The sequence below is a fragment of the Cannabis sativa genome, chromosome X (genome assembly GCF_029168945.1).
Source record: "Cannabis sativa cultivar Pink pepper isolate KNU-18-1 chromosome X, ASM2916894v1, whole genome shotgun sequence".
Taxonomy (NCBI): Eukaryota; Viridiplantae; Streptophyta; class Magnoliopsida; order Rosales; family Cannabaceae; genus Cannabis; species Cannabis sativa.
In genome coordinates, this window is record NC_083610.1 from 70,912,001 (window position 1) to 70,931,800 (window position 19,800).

The window sequence follows — 19,800 nt, forward strand, 5'->3', positions numbered from 1 at the left end:
CCTACTTAAAAAAAGCATAACCTAATAGAAAATAAAAACTAAATATGTGTCAAAGTTTGAAAAAAAAAACAAAAAAAATTATATATATCTATATCGGGATCGGATATGGTGCGGATAGTATTATCCCCGCCCCCGCCCCATCCCCGCTTCGGGTATTGAAATTGCCCCCCACCACCGCCCCATTAACCACTAAGATGAGGAATCCCCACCCCATTAGGGGTGGGTCCCCGCGGTTACCCATCCCCGCGGTATAAATTTCCATCTCTAGTGGTGATGCTCCCCAGAGTGTCTTCACGATGCCCATGGATAGTTTAATGACTTTCCTACTATCTTGAACAAAATCCATGCATATTCATGTTGGATTTTTAAGGAATAACAACCTCCAACTTATAATCCCTCCATTATATTCAATTTTTATAAATTAGAAAAGTAACCTCAACAAATATTATTAAAAATAATTATAAGAATAGAAATAACAATTTTATAAATTAGTAATTATCTATCATTCCATCATTTCATCCTTTCTAAGGACAACATAAAATGATTATTACTACTCTCTCTTATATTTTCCATCTTTCATTAATTCTCAATCTATCTTCCTCTTCATGCATCCCACCAAATATAGCCTTAATATCATCTTTAGCATATGCTATTGTATTTTTGTTTAGTTTTTTGACACAATGTATTTCTTTTCCCTACTAAGTGGGCTTTACTCATAGAAATTTCATGGGATTTTTTCAATAATATACATTATTATCAAACTATTTACAAAAATAACCTTACACAAATAATTACTTAATACTAACGTTCCACATCAATAAATAAGTACCGTGTATATATATATATATATATATATATTCAAACTTCTCTAATTTGAAAATAAAAAAAATATGTGCACTCCTTGCACTTTATTTATTTAAATTTACTTTTTTTTTTTAAATTAAAACATGTGTCTTTTTCTTTAAAAAAAATATATTTATTTCTTTCATAGTTTCTTTTTTTTTTTTTTAAAAAAAGAAATTCTAATTACACCCTAATTATTTTAGCTCAAAAATACAATTGCAACCCACTCCTTAAAATGATCATTTTAATATGTGGGAAGCATATATTTTTTTTTCATTAAAAAAAATAAAATAAAAACATCCTTTTAGTTTCTAATTTTTATTTAGTTAACGAGTGTATTTTTTTAAGCTTAATATCCAAAGAGTAACTAAATGACTTAAACAAAATTTATTATACCAACTATTCCAAAAGTTATTAGAAAATATTTTATTATTTTAGATCTAAAAGCTACAATGTAATATTTTAAACCAGTCTATTTTATAGAGTAACTTTGATAAATTATTAAAAGATAGCTTATAGGGAACTTACCCCATAGCTCATTAATTTAACAATTAATTTAGCAATTACTTGCTTATGACGCTGATGATATATAACCAATGCGTAACTTTTATAAAAAAAATATATATTCACTTTTCTGCGTAAAAAGGCAACCTTTTAGTTACTGTTGAGATTATGAGATTCATAGGCTAAGCCTAAACGAAAATATAAAATAAAAAGAGAGTGAGAAAAAGAAGAAAAAAGAAAATTTCAAATACTACATCTGAAAAAAAAAAAATGTTATTAAATATGTATATAAGACAAAGAAATAGCTTAGTAGATTAAGTAAGGTATATTTGATATTAAGATAGAAAAAAGGGTATGATATGTAAAAATCCCTTTTACTCACAAAAACAAAGTTATTTTTGTAAATAATTTCTAAATTTAGGTGCCTCATGAAAATTTTCCAAATTTCATTTAAGTTTTGTTCATTTTTAGGTTTCCACTTTTATTGCTTATTTAGGTGCCGTTTGGTAATACTTTTATTTTTTAATTTTTTAATCAGAAAATGAAAGTAAAATTTTTGTTTTTAAAAAATAAAAATGCGTTCTGTAACCACTTTTGTTTTTCAATTTTAAAAACAGAAAATAAAAGTGTGTTCTGTAAAGTTTATTTTCATTTTTATTTTTTGATTTTATTTACGTCGGGTCTAAGTCCGGGGTCGGATTCAGGTTCAAGTCAGAGGCTGAGTTCAGCGCCAAGGCCATTTGGGGGGGGGGGGGGATGGGGGGTTTGGATCCGAGTTTGATCGAAGTCTAAAATATTGATTAAGAAAAAAAACTATTTAAAAAAATATTGAAAGTATTTTTTTTTATTATTCTTAAAATTTTGATTCTCAATTAAAAAATTAAAAAGTAAAAACAGTTTTATAGATGTTTTTGAAAAATATTTTTACATTTACAATTTTAAAAACACAAAACTGATATAAAAAAGTGTTAACAAACGGCACGTTAGTTTTCTTAAAAAAAAAAAATATTGTTATGATTTGTGTATATATGTCCCATATTGCCACATCCACAAGGCAGAAGTATTGTTATTGTAATTTTTCTTTTAAATTTTTCATGCCCATAAAGCCTTTTAATGTCGGTACCTGTACAATAAATAGTCTTCTTCTATGTTCTAACAGCTACCAAAAGATAATATATTTTTTGGACACTAAATCCCATAACTAAAATCTCAACTTTCTTTTGTTTCAATTTGATTTGTGTAGCACGATTAGTTTGACTGATTGTTTTAATATATAATAATGAGATACGGAGATACACATAATATGACATATGCCAATTAAATTACTAGTAATAACTCATTTATTAAAAAATTTATAAGGCACGTACACATGGACAGTATTTTATTATTATTATTAGATTAAAATATATTATTCGATTGGATTCATTGTTCAACACTGTTAGAAGGTGGTGGTCATAAATATGCGGTTTCACATTTTTCTTCCTAGAAAAGTTTCTAATATCCTTTTCCCAATATCAAAAAATAAAATAAAAATACTATTAGAAGGTAACACCTTGTCAATACTAAATACTTTAGGGTTTTCTCATAAATTTATATATATATATATATATATATATATTTATAGGATTTTTCTAACTTTTGCTCTCACCTATGAAAGCATTTTTTTTTTAGTTTTGATTAGTTCAATAGTAAAAATGTATGGGATTAAAATGAGTTGTCAAACATGCAATTAAATTTTTTAATATTTCTTTTAACAAATTAAAGTTGACTTTATCAAAAAAAAAAAAAAAAAAAAAAACTCTCTTATTAAAGTAAAAAATAAAGTTGATAATTTTCATGGATCTTCTTTAACATCAAGATTAATAATTTCATGGATCTCCTTTATAAATAAAATTATTTCATAAACCAAAATTTAAAAAAAGATTTAAACTTAATTTAAGATCATTTTTAAGTATCAATACTTTCAAAGAAGATCCCAAAATACATTATTCTAGAATCAATTCACTATATATAAGAAAAAAGAATGAAAGAGATTATTCTAAGACCAGAAGTAGTTAGTACTTAACAGCAAAAATTAAGAATTTTTGTTTGTAAATAAATAATTAAACTTCTTCATCGATCTTTAAAAGATAAGTGTATTAACTTTTATTTATTATTATTAATTTAAAAATAGTTAGAAATGTGAGATGATTGTTCCGGTTAAAGAAGATTGCTAGAGGTGGGTGGTTTTTTTTTTTTTTTTAAATAATAAATAAAAAAAAATTATTCATCTTGGAGGAGATACCCTATTATAACCAAATTAATTACTATTATTAGATTGAAAATCAAAAGCTACAAAAATGCTCTTACTTTTGAAAACAAAAGTAATGCTTTCACCTAAGGAGTACCCTATACATATATATATCTTTATATATTAAAAGTGTCTATCTAACGATATTTCTTGGTTTAACAGAATATACTTAAAAGTAAAAGAATATTCTGTTAAATTTAACGATTAGTTTGATCTCACGTTAACAAATAAACCCAAAAAATTAAACAATCTTTTAAATATTAATAATCTCTTTTTAAATTAAAAAAATTATCTTAGCCACATATCTCTCTAACAAACCTATTTTGGGAAAATATTAATAATTTTTTTTTTTATTTTTAAAAAAGAAAAATCTTTATATATTAAAGTTAACCTCACGTTATCTAATGTTTTCTCTGGATAAGCATAGGAAGCAGAAATACTACTTCTATCTTTGTGTGATTGCAGATATACTACTTCTGTCATTGACCCACTTTTTAGTTTTATAAATGGAGATGTTCATATAATATTAACACTTTACAGAATATTTATAGATATAAACTTACATTACAATGCTATGTTAAAAAAAGAACTAAATAGAATAATCTACTACTCCAATAATAAATTTATTTACAATTTTATAATTACACTAATATTATTTTTAATACATTATTAAATAATATTTCAAATATAAATATTTAATTTTTTCAAACAAAAAATTTGTAATCTTTAAAAATAAAATACATTCACAATCTTAAAAAGACTAAAATCTTAAATGAAACTAGCAATACGTGGCTCGGCACGTATATTCACCTAGTATATAAATATATATATTAATTATGACTCTTATAAAACTTTACTCCGAAACTGTTTTTTTTTTTTTTGTGCAAAAATTCTTTCTTAAAATACATTTTTTTTAGAAGAAAATCTATCTTTAGTTACTTTATGTTCATTAATTTAAATAAATTGTTGATATAACTAACGTGGTATCACAAGTACTAAGATAAAGAACTATACTTAATAGATATTTAATAATGAATTACAAGAATATATCTTTATATATTAAAAGTGCCTATCTAACGACATTTCTTGGTTTAACAGAATATACTTAAAAATAAAAGAATATTCTGTTAAATTTAACGATTAGGTTTGATCTCCCGTTAACAAATAAACCCAATAATTAAACCCAAAAAATCAAACAATCTTTTAAATATTAATATTTTCTTTTTAAATTAAAAAAATCATCTTAGCCACATATCTCTCTAACAAACTTATTTTAAAAAAGAATATTAATAATTTTTTTATTTATTTTTTAAAAAATAAAAATATAGATAAAATGTCTAGAAAAGATAAAATAGCTTAAAAAAATAAAAAGAAGATGAAATTGGCTGTAATTAGTATTTACCTTATATGTTTGTGCTTATTTTTAGTTTTATTTTTAATTTTACCACCAAGAGGAGAAGGTTGAAAAATATTAGAATATGAAAATATTATTGGTGCTTATTAGTAATTTGCAAAGAATGTGAAAATCTATAAATATATAGTTGTGTAGCTATTATTAGATATGAAATGAAATAATAGAACTTTTTTCAGTTAGAAGATTAATGTACATTTTACTATTAATAACTTACATTATTATAACACAACTATGTTTTACTTACTAAATATACTGACACATATTTTATTTTTATAAAACAAATCATTCAAATAATTATACTATTTTAATTATTAATTAAAATAAAAAAACTAAAATATTAAATAAAACTAACACTACGTGGCTTGGCACGTAACAATCACCTAGTATATATATATACATGCATTTTTAAAATTAATATTTATGTATTTAATATTAATAATTTAAATAACTTAAAATTGTCAAATAGATCACCGGTGACCTACGATTATATACGCAAATTGATTTTTAAAAAACTAATTAGGATTTTTATGCTCCGAACTTTAACATGTACCAAATAATGCTTTTTGAATTTTTTTAGCAGTTAAAAATTTCCCCCAAATTATTGAGATAGTTAAATTTAAGGACTTCTGTATAATTTCATTCAATTTTACTATTTTAGTGATTATTTATGTACTAAACCATGCTCCTTAGACTATGATATCTACCAAATCATGTTTCTCGAAACTTTGACATGTACTAAATCATGCTCTCTGAACTTTCATCCATGTTAGGCTTTATTTTACTAAAATTAGATAAAAATTCTTAAATTCAACAATTTCAATAATTCAAAGGGCCTTTTTAACGGCATTAAAAGTGCAGGAGATATAATTTAGTACATGTCAAAGTTCAGGGAGTAAAAATCTTAATTAGCCAAAAAAAAGCAAGGGAACATTTATAATTTATTTTAATTATTAAATTAAAATATATATAAAAAAAATATATGCTATTTAATTACACTAATAACATAGATTAATATGAACAACACCAATATATAACACTACAATTATTATTTTGGGGAATTTATAATTTTATGTACATTATAGTACTTAATTATGTGCATAAAAAATTATTTATTTTATCATACATTTTATTAACTATGAAAAATATATTCTTAATTTTGATGTACAAACTATATATGATAAAAATAAATAATAAACATACATGTTTAATTTATAAATTTGTATTTAAATTTTAATAAACACATTATATCAACAAATCATCACACACTTGGTAAAAAAAAAAATATCAGCACAAATATTATCATAACAAATATATCAGATTAATAATTAATAAACATTATCAATAATAATATAAACATAGTGTTTATACAAATGACCACATTTAATTACAATTTCGTTTATCTTTTTACACATTTTTCAATAAATAATAAGCATAAGTGTTATTTAAAGTGTTTATTCAAATAAATAAATAAATAAACTTAAGTGTTCTATTTTTAAAATTATTATGATATTTTTAATAAAATAATTATATTTATTATTATAATAAATATACTAGATTAATAATACTATTATAAACATTAATAATACTAATCAAATTATCTTTACTAAACATATATATATATGCATTATTTATAAAACATAAATAAAATTTATAAATATATTTGTATATTCTTTTTTAATTTTATATTAAATTTTAATAAATATATTATTTTAGTAATATATCAAAATATAAATATTAATTTTTATATTTACATATTTAACTTTATGCATTTTTTTTTGAAAAATTAATTGAAAGTAATCAACAAGTTAAAATTGTAAACATATATGTTTATTTATAAATATTCATAAAATTGCATAAAATTATACATTTACTTGTATATAAATAAAAATTGCCCTATTATTTTTCATAAAAAAAAATTGTTACTATTATTATTTTTTGTTAGTAGTGTTGAATGTAATCTTTCAAGTATCTTCCTCTCAATAACTCTATAAATAAACACTTATGGGTCTCTCCAAAATACACAATCCTTATCTTTAGAACAGAACAATAATTTCATATATATCTTTTACAAATCAAAACTCCATTTCTGTTGCTTTCTCCTCAATTACAATGGGTTCCATCTCATTACTAGCAAAACCTCACGCCGTTTGCATACCCTTCCCAGCTCAGGGACACATAAATCCTATGCTTAAACTAGCCAAACTCCTCCACTCCAGAGGGTTTCATATAACCTTCGTCAACACAGAGTTCAACCACAAACGCCTCCTCAAGTCTCGTGGTCCCAATTCTCTTGACGGTCTCCCTTCGTTTAGGTTCCAAACCATCCCCGACGGTCTCCCTCCGACCGACGTAGATGCCACCCAAGACATACCCTCTCTTTGTTACTCAACTCCTAGGAATAGCTTAGTACCTTTTAAAAACCTTCTTGCCAACTTGAACTCTTCTTCATCCGGAGTTCCTCCGGTCACCTGTGTCGTTTCCGATGGGGTAATGAGCTTTACTCTTGACGCAGCTCAAGAGCTTGGTATCCCAGAAGTTCTCTTCTGGACCACTAGTGCTTGTGGTTTTCTGGGTTACGTTCATTACAAGGAACTCGTCCAGAAGGGTCTTACTCCATTAAAAGGTACTTTAATTTATATTTATATATATTGTTGTTGAAAACTAATGATAAATCAATAGAGTAAACCAGGGTTGGCTCTGTTCCGTTGATGATCAACTCTGTTTTTTCATTTTTTTTCTTCTCAAAAAAGGCTACATCTTCATTCATTTATTGTTAGTGGTCCTATACAAATGATAGCACTGATGGAATGGTTTATTTCATATAACAACCGCTGGAAATATAACTCAATTGTTATTTAATTATTTTAATCATTATAATTTTTTTAAAAATTCTCAATAATTTATAATGAAATAAATTTTGAAAAGAAATATTTAATTTTGACATTTGTTTTTGACCGAAAAATTATAATAAGAGATTGGTCATGATTAAATATTGTCATAGCATAAATAAGTAGTAAATAAATAACTTTAAATAATTTTGTGAATTTGCAGATGAGAGTTATCTTACAAATGGTTATCTGAATACTCCAATAGATTGGATACCAGGTATGAAAAATATCCGATTAAGGGATATACCCACCTTCATGAGAACAACTGATCCAAACGATAACATGCTACAATTTGTGTTAACTGAAACCGAAAGAGCACATAAAGCTTCAGCAATAATCCTAAACACATTTTACGATCTAGAACGCGATGTATTGGACTCACTCAACACCATTCTGACACCACCCGTTTACTCCATTGGCTCCTTAAGCCTCTTAGCCAATCAAATACCTTCCACCATTCCCAACTCCGACGTTGGGTCAAACCTCTGGAAAGAAGATCCCACTTGCCTCGATTGGCTTGATTCTAAACAACCCAGCTCAGTCGTTTACGTTAACTTTGGGAGCATCACCGTTATGACACCGGCTCAACTTACCGAGTTCGCATGGGGACTAGCCAACAGCGAAAAAACGTTTCTTTGGGTCATACGTCCCGACCTTGTAGCCGGCGAAACGGCTGTTCTTTCGCCGGAATTTGTGGCGGCGACGGAGAACCGGAGTTTGTTAACGAGTTGGTGCCCTCAAGAAGATGTTCTTAACCACAAGTCGGTCGGAGGTTTCTTGACTCATAGTGGGTGGAACTCGACGCTGGAGAGTATCTGCGGCGGCATTCCGATGCTGTGCTGGCCATTCTTCGCTGAGCAACAGACTAATTGCAGGTACAGCTGTGAAGAATGGGGAATCGGTATGGAGATTGAGAGTGATGCCAAGAGAGATGAGATAGAGAGTTTGGTGATTGAGTTAATGGATGGTGTAAAGGGTGGTACCATGAAGAAGAAAGCTCTGTTGTTGAAAAACATGGCGCTTGAAGCAACCACTGCCGGTTCCGGGTCGGGTGCGGGATCATCTTTTGTGAATTTTGAGAAGGTTGTTCACCACCTGCTACAAACTCAATCTTTGACCGATTAACACAGATTGAATTTGCTTCCCTCCATCAACTTGGAATTACTGTAGTAATTATTGAGTCTTTCTTTGACTATAGTCTATATGCATACACACGTGTATCGTCCGCCCTTATCTTTGTGCAAGCAAATTAATGTTTTTATTTTTTATTATTTTAATTTAATTTGTTTATGTTAAATTATTAATTTATTATAATAATAATAAAATAAACGTGTTTGAATTGATCAATAAAAGTTTCATATTATATACTATTAATTAAACAAAAATATCAAGCACAACAATTCTCTCTCACTCTCTATGAGAAAATTTTACATCTCCAACACGGATAAAGTGTACAAATTTCTTGCACAGCAGCTTATTGTGTAGTACAGCATCAGAGTATCACTCGAGTCTCAGCATAGTCTGGTCCCACTTAGCCAAAAGATAATCTTGGACATGCGCACGATTCACCAACAAACCGGTAAATAAGGCCGAACAGTGACCTGCCAACGACAACGCCGCAACCGAGTCATCACCAGTAGAAGTCGCATCCAAGGCAAGAGTAACACAGGTAGTCCCGGTGTTGGAAGTTGCCCTTTCAAACAGACGCCATCAGAATGAAGTAGGCGCAGTCACACTAGCAGTCCGCGTATCAAAGCCCAAGTAAGACCCTGTTTCTAACCTTGTTGAGGGGAGCACTAGGAGAAGTAAATGAAGAAGAGCCCCCTTCTTCAGATAAGTCGCATGCAAGTCTCAACAAACTGCTCATATCTGTAAAACACAAAGAGGATTATTAGTAAAAGAGAAATGGCAACCAAATTGATAAAGCAATATGATAAGAAAGGTGAATAACAATCATCACCAAGTAAGTCACTCTCTACCTAACAAGCCTTTTCCTAGAAGGCCCAGACTCAGTATCTGCCACCATGGCGTCCTCATTCTCCCTCAGAGACTTCGAGGTTCGTCTTATGTGCTTGTGTTCACCCCAGTAGAAGGGATACTGAAAAAGTTGATTCCAAAATCATCCAAGGTATGGGTAGAAGCCAAAATGGCAATATCCTTCTTAAACCCAGGCAGTTTAGCTATCGCTAAAGCTCTCTCGTACATGGCCACAGTAGGCAAGGGTCTAACAAATAGTTTTGCCTGTTGGAAACTAGTGTATCTAGACCCAATGTCTTTCACAAGGAAATAACAGGTTTTGAAGTCACATTCTTTTTGTAGAGATTTATGTCCTAAAAGTAAGTAATTAAGGGATAATATATTAGAGAATATATAAAATACAATTACAAGATAAATGATATATTAATTATCAGAGTATAATTATTAAATATCTAAAAAATCCTTATTCATAATGAGAAGGTATAATCTTGTAAGGAGGTACAAGAGAATTAAGATTATAAGATATGAATAAAATAAGTCGGTAGTGTATTAAAGTATTGAGAATCCTTAATATAGAACTGCTAAGTACGGTTTACTATACACTAATGTATGTAATTTTGATTTGGATCAAATATGTAGATGGACATGTAGTAAAGGTATTGTGTATAATTAAATTATGCATAACTGGACCGATATGTAATAAACATATCTTTCATTAACTTTGCCGTTTATCATATCACAATATTAATAAATCAGCCTGAATCCTGAGTATACATGAACTCATGTTTGTGTTCATTGAGTTCTTTGATTCACTCGTTAAAGTTTCTTAGAGAAAATGATTGTTATAACTTTTATTTAGGGAGCGTAATAACATTAGTGGTTGGAAACATGTTATACAAGAGTAGAATCTAAGCTTTCCTCACTACTACAATGTTAGCCTTTAGAGGCAGTTTTTTCAACCCCATTTATAAAAAGGGAAGCTAAAGGGTGTGAAAATACCCGCTATGTTCGAAATTGACATTTAGACGCGGTTTTTTGATAAAAACGGTAGGTATAAAATTGCATTATACCATTTAGAGGCGGTTGGAAATTAATTATTATTTTATTTTTCTGAACTACCCTATGGCGTCGGTTCCTGTATAGGAACTGACGGCATAGGGTACACGATATCCTGACACGTGTACCCTATGCCGTCGGTTCCTATGAAGGAATCGATGCCATAGGGTCGACCTCTGTATATACCCTATGGCTTCGTCTTCCTCCTTCACTTCACTCAACACCCAGCAAAAACCAGAGAGAAAACACCAACCGAAACCCTCGCCGACCCACCTTCTCCCCACCCTATCTCCCCCATTTCTCAACCATTTGAGCCCATTTTTTTTTTAAAATCCTCCATTTTCGATACTTAATAACATACACCTAAAAAGTTTTGATTTTTTACCCTCTTTGAGTGTCATCCAAACCCAAATAGTAAAGTTTGGGTTTGAAATCCGGCCACCCATTTTTCTTGAGAAATTGTTGAATCTCAACCTCGTTTAAGGTATAAATATTGCTTCTATTCTTTTTGTATTATGTATATTGTTTTATTTTTTGTTTTTGTAAATTATTATTTAAGTTTTTTTATTTTATTAGTAATATTATTGTGTTTTATGTGTATAGTGCCGGGATTTTTTACGGTGGTCGTCGGATTGCGGTTATTAGGTAATAATTTATACCTCAATGTATAGTATATATATGTATTTGTATATTTTATTGAATATTTGTATATAATGTGTGTATATATTGTGTGTATATAGTGTGTGTATATTTTTTTATGGAAATAAATTTTGTAATTGTATTTTATATATTTTTTGTAATGTATATTTATTGTGAATAAAATGACATTGGAGGGATTTCATTAGTTTAGAAATAAAAATTTTAAAATTGAATTAGTGTGTGATATAATTTTATTTTTTTGAGATAATAGTGTGAGATATAATTGATTATATATATGTATGTATAATTTAGTAACTAAGTAACTTGTTACAATTTTTTATAACTAGTTATAAGTTATGAAATAATTAATTTTGTAATTTAGTTGTATTTCTTTATATTATAGGGGTTCGGCATAATTTTGTGTGTAGCGTATTTGGGCTTGCAATTATAGGTATATACTTTAACTAACTTTTTCTTATTATATAATTAATTATCAATGCATGTTAGTTGAGTTTGAATATCTTAAATATTCATCCGTAGTGAAGTAGGTTCTGCGAATACATGTACTGCGGTCGGATGGGTGGATTAATTTTGTATTGTTTATCTGTTTTGTTTGTTATTTTAGGCACTTGTAAAATTTTTGGGAACGTCCAATTACGGTAGTTATGCTTTCCGAAATTTCGGTAGAATTAGGATAAATCTTACTAAAACCATTCATAATATTTACATAATACAAATAACTAGTTAATTATAACATAGTGATAAGAAGTTAGGTCACATAAAAAATAATAATATTCACATTTATGTAAACTTTTTAATTTTACCAACATTCTAATCAACTAAACAACCTAATAACATGCACTAATCTAAAACAAAAATTTGAGTAATTTATAAATTAATATGAATAAATTGTGTGAGAAATTTAGTTAGTTACATTGTGTAATTAGTAACTAGCTATAATTAGTTACTAAATACATTAACAAAATAAACATATAAAATCCTTCTTTTTTATTTTTTTTTTCTTTCATTTGAGAGGTTCAATGTGGATTTTTATTTTTCAAAGAAAATAAAGAGCAAAAGTTAATTAAAAGGGGAAAATATTAGTTAATACCCTTATTGCTTTACCAAAAATTTTTTCCCTCAACTTTTTTTATTAAAAATATTTAACATTTTACCAACATTCTAATCAACAAAACAACCTAATAATATGAACTAATCTAAAACGAGAATTTGAGTAATTTATAAATTAATATGAATAAATTGTGAGAAACTTAGTTAGTTACATTGTGTAATTAGTAACTAGCTATAATTAGTTACTAAATACTGAATTTTTTTGGATAGGATTTTTGTTATGGATAAATCATGGATGCGTGAGGAGAGAGACACACTGCGATTTCAAGTAGGGTTCGATGCATTTTTAGAGTTTGCCTTAAAGAATTCTAAAAATCACGATCGTATTCATTGTCCGTGGGTAGATTGTTGTAATGTATCTAAAGGGAATATTACAATGATTAAGGACCATGTGTATTTACGAGGTTTCAATAGAAGTTATACTAATTGGTATTACCATGGCGAACATTTACCTAATGATCCATATCCATTAGGAAAGCGGGGGGTAGATGATATCGAGGGTAATGATTTCGATGATTATCCATTGGACTTGCTTAACGAAGCACATGAGGAATTTCTTAATGATCCTGAGAAATTCGATAATTTTCTTAGTGATGCTGATAAACCTCTGTTAGTGGAGTTTGAATATCTTCAATATTCATTCGTAGTGAAGTAGGTTCTGCGAATATATGTGCTGCGGTGGGATGGATGAACAAACTACTGTTATATATATGTTATTTGTCGTTATACAGCCATGTTCAAAAATTTTGGGGTCATTCAATTACAACCGTTATGCTGCCGCAATTTCAGTAGAATTTGAATAAAATTTGATATATATATATATATTATGTTTTGTTTTGTTTAGGGTCCACTCGCTCAACCGCCCTCAAGACGTGATGCGTCAAAGGGGAAAGCTCCGATGCTTTCTCCACAAGGCCGTGGTGCACGGGAAGATGACTTGTTCACGGAAGAGAAGATGGCGTTGATCCCTAATTCGCTAAAATGGATGATTCATGAATTCCTGAGGCTCAAACATAAACGTGATATAATCACAATTCCTGTCCCCCGAGGATTCATTGCACCGCGTACCCAGATCACGTTATCTGGAGAGGATTTGCAGCAGGTTGCTACGTGTGACTACATCGGCAACCAGGGAATGCTGTTTGGAATGATGTATACTCTTCTTTAATCTAATTAACCTTATATCAAATTATAGTTAAATTATTATAAGACACTAACAATTTTTTTGGCAGGCACATATGGGAGAGCATCAACGGTCTGAGAAAAAATTTCAAGTTTTACGACCTAGAGCTTCTCATAGTGCATGGGATCAACGATGAAGAAAAGAGTCAGTCTTTTGACGATGCGGCAAGACGATTGGCTAATTGTTTATCATTAATGAACAACAACCACCAAATGTTCTTTATTCCTTGGAATATCGGGTAAACTTTATTAAATTCTTTAGTGCTAATTGTTCATTTCTATATTATGTCTTCAAATTATTTTTATACTATCTTACTTATATTCCAATATAATTTTCTAGGATGCATTGGACGTTAGTGGTGGTTACGCCAATGAAAATTATCCATTTAAACCCTATAAGTGGCCGCCCAATTCCCGAAGTAATAGAACAAATGATCGGAAGGTAATAATTTAATGACTTCTTATGTAACGAATTTAAATTAACTAACGAATTGAAATGCTAATATAATTTTCCCAAACAGGGCATTCATGTATATAGGGAACGCACATGACTATCTTGGCCCGTGGCAAGGAATTAACCAAGCAAACTGTCCAAGACAACCTAAAAGCCAAGAATGCGGTTTTTATGTTTTGAAATATATCACTGACATCGTCGCACGTGCCAACCCCAGCCGTTACATACAAGATCAAAAAAGCTGTAAGTTTTAATTATTGATTATAGTATATAAATTCTATAATAACAAATATATAATATACATATACATAAACTAATATAACTTTTTAATTTTTTTAACAGTTTGGGGGTAAGAAGCAATACGATCCAAAAACAGAATTGTTACCACTACAGCGAAAGTGGATCGAACAATTGATGGCGGTGATTCACGGTGACGATTGAGGTTGAAAGGTCGAAGAATTTTTCTTCATTATGTAATTTTTATAGATTAACTTGTAGTTAGATTTATTAACTTATTAATATTTTTAACTAATTTTACATTAGTGTTTGTGTAATATTTAATTACTTTTATAAAATTAAATAATATTTAATTTAAAATGTAATTAATATATAATTAAATAAAATAAATATGTAATTTAAAATTTAAATAAATATGTAATTTAAATTAAATAAAATAATATATAAATTAATAAATATATAATTAAAATTATATAATTAAATTAAAAAAAAAATGAAAAAAACTGAAATTCGCGTACATATGGCGTCGGTTGCTACGCCACATATGTCGTCGGTTATTGGCTAGGAATCGACGCCATATGTACCCCTATGGCGTCGGTTCCCAGCTAATAACCGACGCCATAGGAGTACATATGGCGTCGGTTCATATAAACCCTTTAGCGTCGCCCTGATCAGCGTCGATAGCGAATTTTGCAAAAACTGACGCTGAAAGGGCTTAAAAACCGCCTCTAAAGGGGGGTTTTTGTAGTAGTGCCTAACAGATCGAATATTAGTTCCTTTATAGTGTTAATTCTAGGAGTGCTAACAGTTGGATCCAAATCTATAATAAGTTATAAATTAACTGTTCACATTGAATTAATAGTACATAAGGAATCTAGAGATAATTATAAGGGTAAAACAGTATTTTAACCAACTCTAATTATGAACTAATAATTAGAGGACGAACTACTTATATCGATTATATCAATGGACTACAAGTAAGAATTATGTAAATATAATTCTATATTGTCAAAGAGTGCAATTCTATATTTATAGTGAAGTAATAATGGAATTAATAAACTAAATTAGATTGATATTAATTTTGGATTTATTGGAGCTTTGAAATATATGTCCATACAGGGGAAAGGTTTTATTTGATAAATAGATTTCAAGTGAGAATAATTTTTTATAGGAAATAAATTTTTAAAGGCAAAATAGTAATTTGTGAAATTATTGTTTTGATTAATTATGACAATTATGAATTGTATAATTAATAGTATTTAACCATTTAGTTTCATTAAATAAAATTATATTAATTAGTTAAATATAATTATTACTAAATAATATTAAAGAGAGGAATATATTATTTAAGAGAAAATAATATTTATAATCCTTGTGAAATAAGAAATTGGGATTTTTTTTCAGTTTTAACCAAAAAAAGTAACAATATTACAAAAATACTTTCAGTTGGCCAAATAAACAAATATACATCCCAACTAAAAAAAATTACACAAATACCACTTACACACACCTTTAACCCAAGATCTATGCTTCATGGGCAACTATCACGCAACCATCGCGCAACCATCGTGCAACTACGCAGCAACCCAACGCAACCGAAACAAAAATTCAATCAGAAAGTGAACCACCATTAATTCTGGCGACTTCACCTGAGAAGACCAGAATCAATCAAAACAGAGGCTGTTTCGAATTCATAAAAAAAAGTGTAGAAAAACTACTATCAAAATAAATTCAACTGGAAATCCAGTTTAATTTGCATAAAACTAATGTCCTGACTTCAATTTTTAGATCCATGAAAGGCAGATCTCAAAAAGTTGAATTGGAGTTCCCAAACAATCCAACTCAAGTATAATCCAAAAAAAGAATACATCAATACTATAGTAAAATGTTTATCCTGGTGTATTTTTTTGTTTTCCAAATTTGTAATGGTGAATTTGTTCATATTAAATTATAAAAAGACATGTAGATAGAGTTATGTACGTGAAAACACTGTTCTAATTTTTAATGTTTCACAACAGTTGCATAAACATTTTGCTAACAGTTATTTCATCTGATTGAAAACTTCGTTTGATGCAACCTTCGGCCAACCACCCAGAAACTTTTGTCTGATTGAAACCTTCGTCTGATGGAACCTTTGGCCAACCACCTAGCAACCTCCATGCAACCGTTGTCTGATTGAAACTTTCGTCTGATGCAACCACCGCGCAAGCACGCAACAACCACTCTGCAACTATCGTCTGATTGTGTAAGTGATGATAGTGTAAGTGGTATTTTGGTATTTTTTTTTGATAAATCAGATATTCATTGCACCACAACATAAATTTTTACATCCTATAAGCACCTTACAAAAAAAGGCCTTAAATTTTCTATACCATCTTCTATACAAACTTTATAACATCTCAAACCATTCTCTATCTTTTTGTTTAATTTTTTTAGGCCATATAGACACAATTCTACTCTTAACAAACCACTTAACTTGCTTGCAAACCTCATCTACACCAGATTTTTTCCCCCCACTGATGCTCATTTCGGGTCTGCCATATCAGGTACACCAGGGCTGCTAAACCAGCAGCCAGCACCCTTTTCCTGAACCTAGTACATTTAGCCTTCCTCACCTTCTTCATGAGACTTTGAAGGGATGGCTCCCTTGTATTCCAGCTGAACCAACACAAGACCTGTGTAAGAGAAGCAGTAGCAAAAACACAGCAAAAGAATAGATGGTCTGTTGTCTCAACAGCTGCATTGCATAGTATGCAATTATCAGTTTCAATCACTCCATGTTTGTATAGCCTATCTTTGGTCTTGAGCCTATTCATCATAGCTAACCATAGCACAAAACTATGTTTCGGTGTATTCAATCTAGACCACACTTCATTACACCAAGATACCTTTTCGAACTCTTGAGCAAACCATGCTTGACCCACCCCGATCTGATATTCATGTGCTGAGAAGTCACTTTGTTGAGCAGAATTTCTGATTTTGTCTTTAAGCTCAACCATTTTCCTCCAATACCAACTTGCATTCAAAGGTACTTTATAATCCCACCACGATTCCTGTTTGATATACACACTATGAATCCATTTCACCCACAAATTGTCCTTCTTTTTCTCTATTGCCCACACATGCTTCACCATAGCTGCTGCATTCCAGTGAGGAATGTACATCTGCCCCAAACCCCCTGTTTTCTTTGGGCAGCACACCTTTTCCCAAGCTACAGCCCCAGCTCCGTTCATCAAGCTTTTCCCTGTCCATAAGAAGCTCCTACATATTGCTTCAAGCTCCTTAATGATTTGCTTAAGGAGGAACATAATCTGACACCAATAGATGTGTATGGAGAGAAGACCCGATTTAATCAGCACTAATCTCCCTGCAAAGGACAGGTGCCTCGAGCTCCAAATCCTAATTCTTGTTACCATTTTCTGAACCAGACTGCTACAGTTAGAAGCCGATATCTTCCTAGCACAGATGGGCACTCCAAGATACTTGAAAGGCTCATTTTGCTTTGTAAACCCTGACATGTCAAGCACCCTTCTAATTTCATTTTCATCCATACCACTACAATACACTGCAGATTTGGCATTATTAGGTACCAAACCCGAAGTGATAGAGAAAAGCTTGAGAGCTTGCATCATTAAGTAGATACTTTTGAAATCCCCTCTGCAAAACATTAAGACATCATCCGCAAAACTTAAATGATTCAACTCCATATCAGTACATCTCTCATGGAAACAAAATCGTCTTTCTTCCCAACCTTCCTCATCAATCTACTAAAATACTCCATGCCCACAACAAAAAGCAATGGAGACATTGGATCTCCCTGCCTAAGCCCTCTATTAGTTGCAAAGAAACCATGCATGGATCCATTGAACATAAGAGAGAACATAGGCGTTCGAACACAAATCATAACTAGTTCAGTAAACTTCCTAGGGAACTGTAAAGAATCCAACATTTCCTCTAGAAAGTCCCAATCCAATGTGTCATAGGCCTTTTGCAAATCAAGTTTAATCAAACATTTAGGCTTAGCTCCTTTTCTTCCATAGTTCCTAATTAGGTCTTGACAGATCATGATGTTATGTGCTATATATCTACCCTTAATGAACCCTCCTTGATTTAGAGAAACTAAATCCGGAAGGATGTTCTTGAGCCTAGAACATATTAGTTTTGTAGCGATTTTATACAGCACATTACAACATGATATAGGTCTAAATTCACTCACCAAATTAGGGCTTTTGATCTTTGGGATGAGCGTGATCACTGTAGAGTTTATCTCCTTCAGAAGCTTTCCTGAATGCGGAAACGATCTAATGGCTTCACACACCTCCTTCCCAATCACTTCCCAATTGTCTTGGAAGAAGAAACTCCCAAACCCATCTGGTCCCGGACTTTTGTTTCCAGGGATGCTAAAAACAGCTTGCTTGATGTCTTCATTGGAATACTAAGCTAATATGGCTTCAGCTTGAGCTCTAGAAACAGTAGGCCCCTCTGCTATAACAGACATTTGCACTTTCCTCCTGTTTTGCATTTTGGTCCCGAGAAGCTGCTTGTAGTATTGCAGAAACGCCTCAGTGACTTCTTCCAAATTATCCACTCTATCCCCACTTGCATTCACAATAGATGTGATTTTTTTTACTCTCCTTTCTCTTAGGCTAGAGTGATAGAATTTCGTATTCTCATATCCTTCCTTAATCCAATTCACTTTGGATTTTTGCTGAAGGAAAGAAATATATGCTTTATATGAACTGCCTGGTATTCCTCACGAGCTTCCATTTCCTTTTGCTGAGCACCCCGATCCCTTGGGTTCCTCTGAATCTCTTCTTGACATTCTTCCAAGTGAGCCTTGGACTGCAATTCTTGATTATGTATATCTGAGAAGCCTTGTTGGTTTAAATGTTTCAACATACCCTTCAAAGCCTTCATTTTGGACACCACCTTGAACATACTTGACCCCTGAACATCAATCTTTCAAGTATCTTCCATCTTTTGCTGAAAAGAGGGATGACTTGACCGCATCCAAAAATATTTAAAGGGTTTCCTACCATTTAGAATAGTAGGTAACATAGTCAATATCGCCGGAGTGTGATCAAATAATCCTTCATTGAGGAACAAAGCTTCAGCATTCTCATATGTATCCAACCACCTCTGATTAGCCATTATTCGGTCTATCTTGGAAACGACTCGCTCTTCT

The 19,800-nt window shown here is 30.5% G+C and overlaps 3 protein-coding genes across 3 annotated transcripts; 2 read left to right on the forward strand and 1 right to left on the reverse strand.

Moving 5' to 3' along the window:
- Positions 1 to 6,956: 6,956 nt before the first annotated feature.
- LOC133031737 (7-deoxyloganetin glucosyltransferase-like) lies at positions 6,957 to 9,236 on the forward strand. Its single transcript, XM_061105343.1, has 2 exons — positions 6,957 to 7,674; positions 8,103 to 9,236. The coding sequence occupies exons 1-2, from the start codon at positions 7,161 to 7,163 to the stop codon at positions 9,062 to 9,064; spliced, it is 1,476 nt and encodes a 491-aa protein (XP_060961326.1). The 5' UTR covers positions 6,957 to 7,160; the 3' UTR covers positions 9,065 to 9,236.
- A 3,311-nt stretch (positions 9,237 to 12,547) lies between these two features.
- LOC133031870 (uncharacterized) lies at positions 12,548 to 14,605 on the forward strand. The gene is made up of 2 exons (XM_061105618.1): positions 12,548 to 13,894; positions 13,975 to 14,605. The coding sequence occupies exons 1-2, from the start codon at positions 13,641 to 13,643 to the stop codon at positions 14,165 to 14,167; spliced, it is 447 nt and encodes a 148-aa protein (XP_060961601.1). The 5' UTR covers positions 12,548 to 13,640; the 3' UTR covers positions 14,168 to 14,605.
- A 2,499-nt stretch (positions 14,606 to 17,104) lies between these two features.
- Positions 17,105 to 18,244, reverse strand: LOC133032336 (uncharacterized). Its single transcript, XM_061106250.1, has one exon. The coding sequence runs from the start codon at positions 18,242 to 18,244 to the stop codon at positions 17,105 to 17,107; it is 1,140 nt and encodes a 379-aa protein (XP_060962233.1).
- Between the last annotated feature and the right edge of the window lie 1,556 nt (positions 18,245 to 19,800).